Source organism: Mercenaria mercenaria, chromosome 10 (genome assembly GCF_021730395.1).
Source record: "Mercenaria mercenaria strain notata chromosome 10, MADL_Memer_1, whole genome shotgun sequence".
NCBI classification, from domain to species: domain Eukaryota; kingdom Metazoa; phylum Mollusca; class Bivalvia; order Venerida; family Veneridae; genus Mercenaria; species Mercenaria mercenaria.
This window is the reverse complement of record NC_069370.1, coordinates 66,623,194-66,636,491: the sequence shown is the minus strand read 5'-3', so window position 1 is coordinate 66,636,491 and position 13,298 is coordinate 66,623,194. Positions and strand designations below refer to the sequence as shown.

The following is a 13,298-nucleotide window of genomic DNA, read 5'->3' as shown; positions in this document are numbered from 1 at the left end:
GCAACATTTCAAGTAGTTTTGACTAAACGTGGACTTGCCAGAAACTGAAGCAATTTCAAAGTCCAGAAAGGGCCATAATTCAACACAATTAGGTAGCAGCATTATGTACATTTGCCTACAGGTACACATTATGATGATAAACAAGTGTTCAAAGTTTTAAAGCCACAGACAAACGTGGACTTGTACGAAAACTGAACCATTTCTAAAGTTCAAAAAGGGTCATAATTCAGCAAAAGTAGTTGACAGAGTTATATATATACTCTTGCCTACAGGTGGACATCATGGTAAACAAGTGTTCAAAGTTTCAAGGGTACATGTCAAATATTTGTTTTTAAACATGGACTTTTACGAAATTTGAACCGATTTCCTAGTCCAAAAAGGCCATAATACAGCCAAAATACATGATAGATATCAACATTGATTCATTCCGAGAAGATATATGAACTCAATGCACTCTATCTGATACTGATTTGTGACAGTGTACGGCTCTGAAATCAAACGATCAGGCAGTGTCAGGAACATCCGTGCTTTGCTGGACTCGAACATGAGGATGGAGCAACATGTGTATAGTGTGTATAGAAATTCCTATGCACAGTTGCGGCAACTTAGTCACATCAAACAATGTATAACCACAACCGCATCCAAATCTCTTGTTACAGCACGTTTGGATTACTGCAACTCTCTTCTATATGGTATTCCAAAACAGTCAATGAACAAACTACAATATGTCCAACAAACGGCAGCTAGAATTGTAACCAGAACATCCAGATATGACCATTGCGTGAACTCCATTGGCTTCCTGTGCACTTATAAGGCACTGCTTATGTGGTAAACACGTTAGACATATATATGCCATCGAGAAATCTGAGATCCCAGAATAATGCATTAAAACTGGTGGTGCCCAAATGTCGAAGAGTGCGATTTAGTGACAGGGCGGACTTTCTTAAGTGCATTTACATCTGTATTCAACACAAATCACAACTAAACTACATCTGGTGTTTTTTCTTTATTTTGTTTAACAAACATTTAGAAAAAATACATATATTTCTTTATTTTTAACACAGAATAATTTATCATCAATATCACAACAGACATATAATAAATAGACATAACATTCAAATATAACATGATCAATGGACGGCTTTAATGAAATATCAAATAGACACAACTTTATTCCTTATTGGCACATTTGTTCTGATTTTCTATTTCTAATTTTGAACTGCTTTTTTACAAGTTTGTCGCATTACATGCAAATATAGATACTGTAGATGTAAAATTGCCACTGTAAATATTTAGTATTCAAGGCACAGCTGAAGATGAGACACAAAATGTTTACAACTTGCCTGTGTCTGTCTGCATTATACAATGATACCAGTGTTTGGAATGTAGTAGAAGGCAGTAACTTTATTGCAAATTATCAGTCTCTACATAATGATATAATAACATGCTATTCGACATAAATAATATAACACGATCAATATAACATGGTAATCTTAATATCACACAACCCATAAAAGCAGTCACTAATTTCCCTTCACTTATTTTAGCTGGTCATTTTTCTGAAAAAGAGAAGTTACAATAATCTATAGATAATATAAAACATTTTTCTTTTCATTAATATTTCAATGGATGGACACATTGCAAAAAACAATTAAATGACATCCAGTCTTCTGTACAACACACAAAAGCCAAGGACGAAATTAATGCTTCAAGGTCAGATAATGCTGTATTTATCAATGAAAGGAAGGAAAAATGTAAAACAGAAAACTTACTAAAACATCAAAGATAAATGGATGGATATAAGTGTCATATATATTTCAAAATAGGTAAAGTGTGAGTGTAAATTTAGCACTAAAAACAATTCATTCTCTTTCTGGTAGTCCTTTTGTCATACACTGTATTCAAACTTTCAATCTAAAAAACACTGTCAACTTAATAGTCATTGTATCATATTATGTATTCAAACATTAAAAACACTGCCAACTTATAAATATTCATTTCATCCCATGTATTCCAACTACTAATCTCCAAAACAACATCCACATAAAAGTCTTTGTTTCATATTATTTATGTATTCAAACTTTAAACTAAAAAGCACTGTCAACTGTTAAAGGAGACATTATGAGATGATTATATAATTATATATGTTATCAATTTGCAGTTTCATTCTGTTTTTGTGGTGTTCCGACTCTAGAACCTTCTTTCTGTTCTCCTGGTGTGTTTACCCTTGATTCAACTTTCTCTGTTGTTCCTTCTGCTCCCTCTTCTGTCTCAATCTCCACCTGTGTTAGTGGATCCTCATGTGCCTGGGAAAATGGTCTTGTTTCATCCTCAGCATCAATATCTCCGCTTCCTTTCTTTGAGGCTTGTGAGAGTCTACCTCGAGATCCCTTAGAGCCTCGGGATAATCGCCCTCCAGGACTTTGTCTCTCGGCTTTTGTTTCTTTCTGTTCCTTTGTTTTGTCCTTGTCCTCAGGGAATGCTTGTAATGTTGGAGTTCTGTCCCCTTTAGGTGTTGGTGTTTTCCTTGGAGACACTTTTGGCGGAGTTGTTTTTGGTGGTGTACGGGATGGCGTTTTTCGTGTGGGTGTTTTTCTGTCTGCTGGGGACTTCTTACCACCCTTGGATTTTGCAGAGTCTGGCTCTTCATCCATTGGAGGTTCACGTAATAAGCCGAGCCCCGGTGGGAGTGGTGGTGCCTTGGGACTTAGGGGTCTGAAATTAAAATAGCTAAATATTATCGTTTTTCTTTGGCTGTTTAATTTTTTGGACACAACATGTTTAAATCATGTTTCATGACTGAGTAATGTACAAACTCACCAGAACATTGTGTTCTTTTATACAGCTTTTGAACACTTTTTTATCCTTTTAAAAACAAAGTACTATGAAACTTTAAAAAACAGATGGTGTGAATAAAGGCAACCATGCTGAAACCTTGCCACCACATAAAACATTTAAATATTATGATATATATTAAATGAAGTATGAATAGTTAGTGAAAGTGAAAACTGTAATATTCATGTACAAGTAAACGTTTACAAATGAAATTTTGTTACTTTACTGAGCATTACATAACTGAGCATAACTGTCTGATGTAATTTAATGGAGACTGAAATATTTATCCACAAAAGGAAATGAAACTTACCTATATGAGAGCTGAGAAGGTTCCGAGTGTCCAATTTCTTCTGTATCCGACTCATCAGGCTCGAGCTCTTCAAGTTCTTCATCAGCATCTTCAGATTCCTCATCCGACTCTTCTGTTGGCATCATGGCTGCTGCACGGAGGTTCATTAAGTATGAGCGTGACTTCTTCACACCATCCTCAGGGAGACCCGCATCAAGGACAAGAGCGGTTCTGGCAAGGTGCCATGTATCAGTCGGTGGTGGACAGTTTAGCTGTAACTGTACAATCTCATACTGCCGACTCTGAGAAAAAACAAACACTGATGTATAATTTCTATGGATTGATCATCTAAAAACTGAAGTGTAAATGGCAACTTGATTAATTAATCATTTTTTCTTTCATTTTAACGAGGCATAAAGTTGGCTTACAGTTCAGAAGTTCTACTTACTTAATGCCTTGTGGCTGTAGACAAGGTTTCAAAATTTAGTTATGTTTTCTATGTAAAACAACACGCGTCTGTATTGTAGAATGTTTTTAAGTCTTCTTCAAAAAGAAGTTTACTATTTTAGCAATGTACCATGACATGTATATATGTTTCAACATAAAACCTGAATGAGAGGAGCTATTGTTAAAGACTTTTTCGAGAATGTACAAATTGTAACACTAATATAACATACCCTGTTCATGTAGACAGGACAGCTATATATTTTTTTGCTCCTATTTTCCTGGGTCTCTGGATCAGGGGATTCTGCCCGTATAACTGGTTTCAGGTAAATACTTGGTATGTGAAACAATGCTGAGCTGAAATGGTGATAAATATACAAAATTAGGTTTCTCATTCAATCGAATCTAGTTAAGACTTCAGAAAGAAGTCTCTTTGGCATGACAAAAATGGAGCAAAGATAGAATAAATGACCTTTTTTAGTTTAAATATCCCTGTATTACCTCATTAAATGTTTATTCCTTGCATCAACCACAGAGTAGATGCATAATTGTTTATAATATCTTGCATCATGGAGATGTCTCATATTACTTGTAATACTAGTACCATGTAGATGCCTAGCATTACCTGCATAATGTCAATATATTGTTTAACGTTTACTGCCTCAAATCATGTAGATGCATGATATGGTCATTACCGTCCTTCATGTAGATGTCTAACATCTTTTATGACAAACACAAAAATGTTACTTCTATTGTATCAAATCATGTAGGTGCATAATGTTACATAAATCTGTTACCTTACATCATGTAGCTGCATTATTTAATAACATTACCTTGCATCTTGTAGACAGTCATTATCATAATCCCAGGCAGCACCTTGTAAATACACAGATGTAATAAACATTCCACCCTCATCTATATCATACTCAGCAGTACTGTCAGTGTCCAGGACCACACATTCAAATACAATCTGGGGACAAAACAAACACAGTTTTAGACATGAGACTTCTTTCCTTAGAATGAATTTGGGACTTTAGATATCCCACAGCTGATGAGCACTGTTGAAACTAATGCTGAACTTTTTCAAGTAATACATCTCCATTTGTACATTCTCAGCATCTTTATAAAGAACACTTTTTTACAAATTCCAAATTTACATGGTACTGGACAGGTTTACAAAAAGATTAAATAAAATCCGAACTTATGACAATGACACGTCCTTATTAAGTTTCCTATTTTATTTAACAGTTCAATTTCTTAGAAAACACAAAAAAGTTACTTCTAACATGGCAAGTCATTCATTTCATAATTTTCCCCAATAACACTACAAATATGCAAGCCTGTAGCATTTTACTGGGAATAAACACAAAATCCATACAAAAACAAACATATAAGCAAACTTACGTCATCAATATTACACTGGCTGACCACAGCTTTCTCTTGTCTGATTGATGCAAGTAGAGCCTCTGGGTTTACAAGACCTCCTAACCAGATTTTAGTCAGTCTGCCATGTCCAATAACAGGATTCTCCCCAACCTGACCATCAGTAAATGTTGGCACCATTCCACATTTTACAAATGACTGTAGCTGGTCATATCGTCTCTCCATATCTATCAAAATAAAATTGAAATGTCTGGTGTTGTTAAAGGTGATAATCACAATTTCCTACTTCACCAAGGCATACCAGAAGAGAGTTTCCATTTTTTTTCACTGGTGTTGGCAAACCTGCTGCAATATGTCATAACATTCTACATTCATGCATAAATGTTTATAAATTCGTATGCTATTGTAAGAAAATAGAGCTTAAATGAAAGTCATTTATATCATTTGTAGAATAAAAAAGAACAAAGAAAGAATCTATCACTGGTTGCGGGCAAGATGTGAACTTCCTGCCAAGTGAAAGATTCTTATATTCAGCAATGTGTAGAACTATGTTTTGTGTTTCTGTCTGTATGTCAATCATGTTATTAATATTACTTTACCTAGTACACAATTTAGCATATCAAATTGTTTTAAAAACAGACAACACTAAAGACATACTGTCAAATATAATTTTTGTGGATTTAATGATAGGTGAAAGTCCCATTCATATTCCCTTCAAAAGTTGAATCATGTAATTTCTAGTGTTCACAATTACTGGTAAATGTTTCACTGTACATAAATGTGTTATTTTATGAGCAAAACAAATGTACAAGTTTATTGTTTGGTTTACCTTGCAGCCAGGAGACTAGGGAATGTGTACATGGCTGTGAGTTTGGATGTACCCATGAAATTGGTACATGTTCCTCCTGCAGACTAAGTATTGTGGTCATATATACATGAGGCAGAGCTTCTGGACCACCCATCAATCTCTCATGTAACTCACTGATCTGCTGACGGATGTGGCACAGTATCGAGTTCAGCCACAAGCATTCCTGCATGAAAAAAATATAGTGTGTGATGCTATAGTTACAGGAATGCAACAAAATTCATAAATATTACCGAGCATCCAATGCTACCAAGAAAAAGAAAACATAAATAACTCATAAATTCAGCTAAAACATTCATTCTTAACTTTCCTCTGAGTTATGATTCTACAAGTTGAAGTCTGCTGTTGCAGCCCTTGCTAAAGTCTGATTTTACTGCCTTTTCACAAATATGATTATTAAAATGGAATTGCAGATCTCACTCTTTTCAGCCATTTAAATTGTTTGATGTTTTACCTAACATATTTGGAAATTATAGTAACTTATCTACTTCTGACCAGTAATGTCCTCTCAGATTACCAATAAAGTTTTGTGTGCACACTTTTGTGTTGTCTCTTATTAACAATTTTTCGGTCATCATGGTGTTTACTTGAACTGCAGTGGACACATCTCCATCTTCTTAGTGCTGCCTCACTTGATATCACATTATAAACATATGACACAATACCCAACCTAAACCAAGTCACATTATACTTACATCAAGATGACTGGTCCTAAAACTATACTTTTTATACTTAAGCATCAAGCAAGAAAGCAACACATCCAGTTTATCACTTGCAAATATTCATATGCAAAGTAACTGTATCTTAATATGAATGTAACTGTACTAACCTGTAGAAGGACGTATCCAATGGTTTCTGGCATCATTGTGCTTGATGCTGTTGCAATGCTGATCACACTGGGACAATGGTATGGGAAGTTGTAATCCTGTTGCAAGGTATCTGGTATTTGGCCTAACTCTAACAAGGGAGGTAAATCTTCTAAACAGATATCTAGAGATGACCTGAGGCGTTTAATGTTTATAACATCTGCCTGACTCGTGGCAACATCTCCTGCTTCCATATTTTGGGTCTCAAACATGTGATCCATGTGGGTGATAAACTCTGTTGAGCTGTAAAACAGTAAGCATTGCAATATATTAAACTGTAAAGGTAAATCAGTTAAAAAAGGTGTTTTTGGTCATTTTTTGTGTTATTCTCTCATTAACCTCATTTTATCTGCGAATGAAACTAAAACTCCAATTTGTTTCCATTTCTTTTTCAGAATAATGCCTGTTCTACAATGGTGCAGGATGTCCACAGGAAACTACAATATATAAAAGAGCAGGATGTCCACAGAAAACTACAATGTATAAAAGAGCAGGACGTCCACAGGAAACTACAATATATAAAGGAGCAGGATGTCCACAGGAAACAACAATATATAAAGGAGCAGGACGTCCACAGGAAACTACAATATATAAAAGAGCAGGATGTCCACAGGAAACAACAATATATAAAGGAGCAGGATGTCCACAGGAAACTACAATATATAAAGGAGCAGGACGTCCACAGGAAACTACAATATATAAAAGAGCAGGATGTCCACAGGAAACAACAATATATAATGGTGCAGGATGTCCATAGAAAACTACAGTAAACAATGGTGCAGGGCGTCCTTAGAAAACTACAATGTACGATGGTATAGCATGTCAATCGTAAACTACAGTAAACAATGGTGCAGGGTGTCATTAGAAAAATACAATATACGACAATTCAATGGTGCAGGATGTCCACAGAAAATATACAATGGTGCAGGATGTCCACAGGAAACTACAGTCTACAATGGTGCAGGATGTCCACAGGAAATATACAATGGTGCAGGATGTCCACAGAAAACTACAGTCTACAATGGTGTAGTATGTCCACAGAAAACTACAGCAGGCAAAATAGCATACCTTGCAACACAAGCCTCCTTCTCTACACTGGTATGAAGTTGTAAAGCAGCAAGAGTGAACTCTTCATCCACGTTCTTCTCATACCACCAGGCATACTCACTTGGCTCTGTAAAACAAGAGATACAACTGAACTAAGAACTCTTACAGGATGAAAGTGTTACAACTGAAATACGCATTCTTGTAAGCTTAAACAAGAGATGCAACCAAACTAAGAGTTTTTACAAATTCAAACAAGAGATATAACTTAACTAAGAATACTCACCAGCTGAAACAAGAGAATCTCACAACTGAACTAAAAATTCTCACAAGCTCAAGCGAAAGATACTATCAAACTAATAATTCTTACAAGTTCAAACAAGTGATACAACTTAACTTTAGCATTTTTACTTATCATGTGGCAAATTTACTGATCTCTGTCAAAATACTAAAAATTTGACATTGCACAAAATTGTATAAAGACATTTATTAACTTTTGACACTCTTTCTTATTGGAAAAACAAAAGCTTTGCAAAATGGGGCAAAACACTTCCAAAGTTTTAGATCAAAGGAGGTCGGGCACCATGACAAGGATACTCAAGCTAGGTAAAATCATGAGTTTAGAATTTATTTGAACAATCCGTTAAACACAAAATTTTATCATTATCCATCAGAAAGTGAATTTTGCATTTATTCATTATTATTTTATTGTGGTTAGTGTAGTATGTGCACAAGCAAGTAAAATTTTTAAAATGTATGTGTGTCATGTTTTCTTAAAATGGGGGCATGTAAAAAAGCTTTAAGGCAGTGAAACCATAATAACAAAAAAAATGACAATTTATGTATTCTCAATAACAAGGAAATTGTAGGGTCATTACAGGTTAACTACCTTCGATTTATATTGAACAACCTATAGGTACTTACCAACATTAGCAGGTGGAGTAGGTATGGCTACCGTTCCAAGTACAAGTGTACCAGAGGAGTCTGTGTATACATTATGTAAAACATTTCTGACAACTGCTCTCACATATTCCCTGTCAAACTCACTGTATGCTGTATTCTCGTATATCACCTGTAAAATATATATCTCTCTGTAATTGAACTGACTGATATTATAAGAAGATATCTGCAACTTATTGTGAAAACAATGTAACTGAACACAGTACTGGTAGTTAGACACATCCCACCTTAGTAAAAGGAATGTCAAAATGTCTGCTAGAGGAAAATAGTATCTTTTATATTGCTGATATGGAAAGAATAACTTCTGAAATACTGTCTAATTTTCAGCACTTTCAGCTGATATGTTAACCCGTTTAGCTTTTGATACGTGTTTTTCTTAGTATCTCAATATGGACCTTATTAAAATATCATAAATATTTAACAGTCAATGTACATTAAAAAAGTTCATTTAATGGTAAAGGGTAAGAGAAATGCTTCATAAGCTTCAACTTTATCAACATCTCAGAAATAAATCCTTGTAAGTGTAGAACAGTACTTTTGAAAAAATTATAAAAATTGTATAATTTTTGCTTTTAAAACTTTCTCATCATTCATATCCATATTGAAACCTCATAATGAAATCTTTTAAATACAGACACTACTGTCATATATCTATCCTGTCGACTTTGTATATATTGTATATACACCTTTAAACAATTGTCTTTAAGGAAAGTTGTATCTTCTACTTGTGATCTGTTTACTATATGATTGTAGTATCTTAAACTAAAATATCCAATATTAAAAGGTTACTAGGCAGATATGACCTTTTCCCTCAGTACACATTTCCAAAACTGACCAAAAATTGTGTTGAAAGATACAATACAATTCTATTAACGGAATTTCATTTTAGGTTCAATAAACAGGGTCACAAAATTATGATTATATGTTCAGACTGTGGTCCTTTCAATGCAATTTCCAACTTGAGCTGTCCATAAACAGTGCGCTCGACTTTTCTCAGTGCTTGACTCTGAATTAGAGCTTTGCCAGTAAAAAAAAATCCAAGTTAAAAAGGGACATAACTCTGTCAAAATTCAAATCAGAGTAATGGGGATTGTTTCTTCTGGTGTAGACTTTGATAGTAAATAACTATTTTAAGTTTCAAGTAAAAAGCTTTAATAGTAACAGAGATATTTGACTTTATCAAAAAAATTTAACAAAAAATGCTACGTTAAAAAGGGGCATAATTCAGTCAAAATTCAAATCAGAGTTATGGAGATTGTTTCTCCTGGCGTAGACTTTGACAGTAAATAAGTAGTTTAAGTTTCAAGTCAATAGCTTTGATAGTAACAGAGATATCTGACTTTATCAAAAACTTTAACCAAAAATTTTAAGTTAAAAAGGGGCATAATTCTGTCAAAATTGAAATCAGAGTTATGGGGATTGTTTCTCCTGGCGTAGACTTTGCTAGTAAATAAGTATTTTAAGTTTCAAGTCAATAGCTTTGATAGTAACTGAGATATCTGACTTTATCAAAAACTTTAACCAAAAATTTTAAGTTAAAAAGGGGCATAATTCTGTCAAAATTCAAATCAGAGTTATGGGGATTGTTTCTCCTGGTGTAGACTTTGATCATAAATAAGTATTTTAAGTTTCAAGTCAATAGCTTTGATAGTAACAGAGATACCTGACTTTATCAAAAACCGGGGCGAGTGCAATAGCTGTACTTTTTCTTCGAAAAGTCAAGCTAAAAATGTATAGGTTATAAAAGATCATAAGTAGCAGATACGACCATAGATATCTAGGACTTAAATATAACGCAACTTATTGTAGAAAGTAAAGAATTTAGAATACAAAAGAAAACAATAACCTGTGTGATAAGTTGTGTTAATTTCTCTTTGTTTGGTTCCCCTCCCTCCTCATCAGTTGGCCTCAAAAGTCTGCCGACAACTAGCAAAATAGCTTGTCCAGTCTGAACTTCTGTGAACGGATAGTACTGACTGAGTCCCTGGGCCCCGAATAACTGGCGAGCAGCTAGCATGGATTGTATGACCGCTATAGAAAATGCAATATTTCTAATATTCTGTGTTTCGTGTAGAACGAGCTCCCAGACCTTGGTCGGTATTTGTTTCATGGTTGACACAATGGCTGAAATAAAAACAATCCATGAAGTTCTTCTGTAAGAAAAGTGTTCATCAGTATCTGCATAACTTGATTTTAAAGACATGAAAGTGAGATTCAGTTTATTCATAAAATTTCTATGTCCTAAACACCTAATTTCTTTCTGGAACAACAATTGTGTCAGAAAGGATATTTAAGTGGTACATTAATTTGCAGATTTTAATTCTAAAACCAAAATAAATGGAGATTTTCTACATTCCTTAGAATTTAATTTCTTGGAATCATGTAACTATGAAATCCATGATAATTTGTCTACCATTAATGTCAGTTTCAACAGTTTTTCCCTATTTTATATTCTATTCATAAAAAGAATAACTAACTCATGTATTATCTTGCTAATATCAACAAAAAATTAACAGCTAGTTTAATAGATAAAAAAGTATGACAATCCTACTTCTGTAGAATTTCTAATCTTACAATAGATAAAAAGGATTTATAAAAGATCAAACCTGTATGTAGGTAGGTCATTGGAGACTTGTAGTTTATAGCTAGTGGTGCTTCTCCACCGTCACCAGTCTCTGTGTTACTCTCAGCAATATCTGGCTGTAATATATCCATCGTCATGTGATTCCATGCCACCTTGTGGAGATTGAGAAGCAAAAAGTCAGGGATATTCTGACCTGGTTCACTCGTGATCCAAACGCAGAATTTGCTTGACTTCTGTCTTTCTTCTGGGTTATTAGCTGTAATCAAAATTTGTATTGTTTATATATTTGGCATTTTTCACAAAACTACAAGTCAACAGTATTTGTATTCAAACTTTACAGTAGCATTATTTTTGTAAAGTCTTTGACTAGTGTGATTAAAACAAAATGAACGGTTCAGCGACCTACTGAAAATATCCAAAATTAGAAGTTATTTTCAAATAAAAATTACCATCTGACAGGCAGACAATACTTAATACATAAAATGTCCTCATCTTTTAATATTTACTGCCCTTCTGTATTCAACCTCTGCTTAATGCAGTTATCCACATTTTTGCTTTAAGGTGATGAGTTATGTGACAATTATGCCACTATACCCTCATCACTGCAAATCTTATCAGCAGTGAAGTTACAATAGTAGCTGCTTCAAAGCCTTTTATTCAAAAGCATGTAAAAAGCGAGAAAAAGGGACCATTTTTGTTGGACCCATAAAATGATAATGGCTCTGTATTATCCTAGTTTCTAGCTTTACCTTTGATTGTTCAAATGTTGTTATATCTAAATAACTTCCATCAACCATACAAGTTGCCAGTATTAAGTAAATGACATATAAACCTCTTAATTTTTCTCTGCTCCTATAGACACGAATCAAATGCTTTTTAAGCTGGTTGAAGAATTTCTCTGGTGCTAAATGCAGATCCTCTATGACGACCCAGCCCTCATTTTTCTCGGCAGTATCAATAGCCTCCTCTACAAGTACTTCACTACCCTCACCAATACGTACATGTTCTACATTGACATTTTCAGTCTGTTGATAAACAAAGATTAATTATTATGACATAACAGCCCTTAAAAAGTAAACTGATGGATTCATGCAGTCTGCATCTTTGCTTACAAGCAGATATAAGATTTTAATATCAACACCTTGAAGTAAGCTAGCTTTCAATCAAAATAAGACATGACTTATTATATAATATGTAGAATTTTTCTTTTTCACAAAAATGTTTTAAATCAGATTCTTTAAAATGATAATACTTATCCTCAGTCAACTCAAAGTGTACATAAAACTTTGGTAATAGAATGTTCCCTGGACTACATTATGTTTGAAATCATGTGTACTTTAAGGTAGCTGACACGTAACAACACTTGGCAATTTTTTGTGTAATTAGGTATTCATGTTACACAATATGCCAGGTTTTTTTTGGACACAAAGAACCTCAATACACACATAACTTGAAAAAAATAAAACAAATAAATCCAAGAGAATGCCAAGCTGAACTCTCATACAGAGAACATGCAATTTGCACAGTTTGTCAGTATGGATCCACTACCTTAAAAGGAAATATCTGGAAGAATACCAACAAAATCAATGTCTTCATTTTTACTGCTGACCAACATGCAACTGAACTCAATAACTAAAAATTGACTTTCCAGTAATAATGGTGATCACTGGAGTATCTGACCATTTAACAAGAAGTCAAGTTAAAACATCTTAGCTACAAATGTATAAGTCATATCAAACAATACCTTAGCTAGTTTGAAGAGAACATCAACTGGTGGATGAGTCATTTTAAGCCTGGTAACTGGCTGTGACTTGACAGAAGCTAAACTTTCTGGAAGCAGTAACAGCACTCCCAGGTGACGCCGGGAGTCACGTAACGTATCCTGCAGGTTAAACTCTATTTGATCTGTTAAAATACAGATGTTAAACAATTTTAATATAAACAATGAATATAAGAAATGCTAGAATCAATGACATATAGAATTGATTAACATCCAACAGACAACCAACATTCCTTGTTTTTATACAT

At 34.1% G+C, this 13,298-nt stretch overlaps 1 protein-coding gene across 8 annotated transcripts in view; it reads right to left on the bottom strand.

The window, feature by feature from the left end:
- Positions 1 to 993: 993 nt before the first annotated feature.
- Positions 994 to 13,298, bottom strand: part of LOC123561373 (uncharacterized) — a 115,940-nt gene continuing 103,635 nt past the window's right edge. For all 8 annotated transcript variants that reach the window (XM_053553253.1, XM_053553257.1, XM_053553256.1 and 5 more), the window contains 13 exons: positions 13,015 to 13,175; positions 12,103 to 12,295; positions 11,293 to 11,526; positions 10,533 to 10,810; positions 8,651 to 8,798; positions 7,751 to 7,856; positions 6,646 to 6,925; positions 5,781 to 5,982; positions 4,973 to 5,178; positions 4,402 to 4,538; positions 3,802 to 3,925; positions 3,146 to 3,426; positions 994 to 2,715 (listed from right to left, as the gene is read on the bottom strand). In XM_053553253.1, coding sequence (XP_053409228.1) covers positions 2,151 to 2,715; positions 3,146 to 3,426; positions 3,802 to 3,925; positions 4,402 to 4,538; positions 4,973 to 5,178; positions 5,781 to 5,982; positions 6,646 to 6,925; positions 7,751 to 7,856; positions 8,651 to 8,798; positions 10,533 to 10,810; positions 11,293 to 11,526; positions 12,103 to 12,295; positions 13,015 to 13,175 — 2,915 coding nt within the window. In that variant the 3' untranslated portion in view covers positions 994 to 2,150. The remainder of the gene's footprint in view (positions 2,716 to 3,145; positions 3,427 to 3,801; positions 3,926 to 4,401; positions 4,539 to 4,972; positions 5,179 to 5,780; positions 5,983 to 6,645; positions 6,926 to 7,750; positions 7,857 to 8,650; positions 8,799 to 10,532; positions 10,811 to 11,292; positions 11,527 to 12,102; positions 12,296 to 13,014; positions 13,176 to 13,298) is intronic.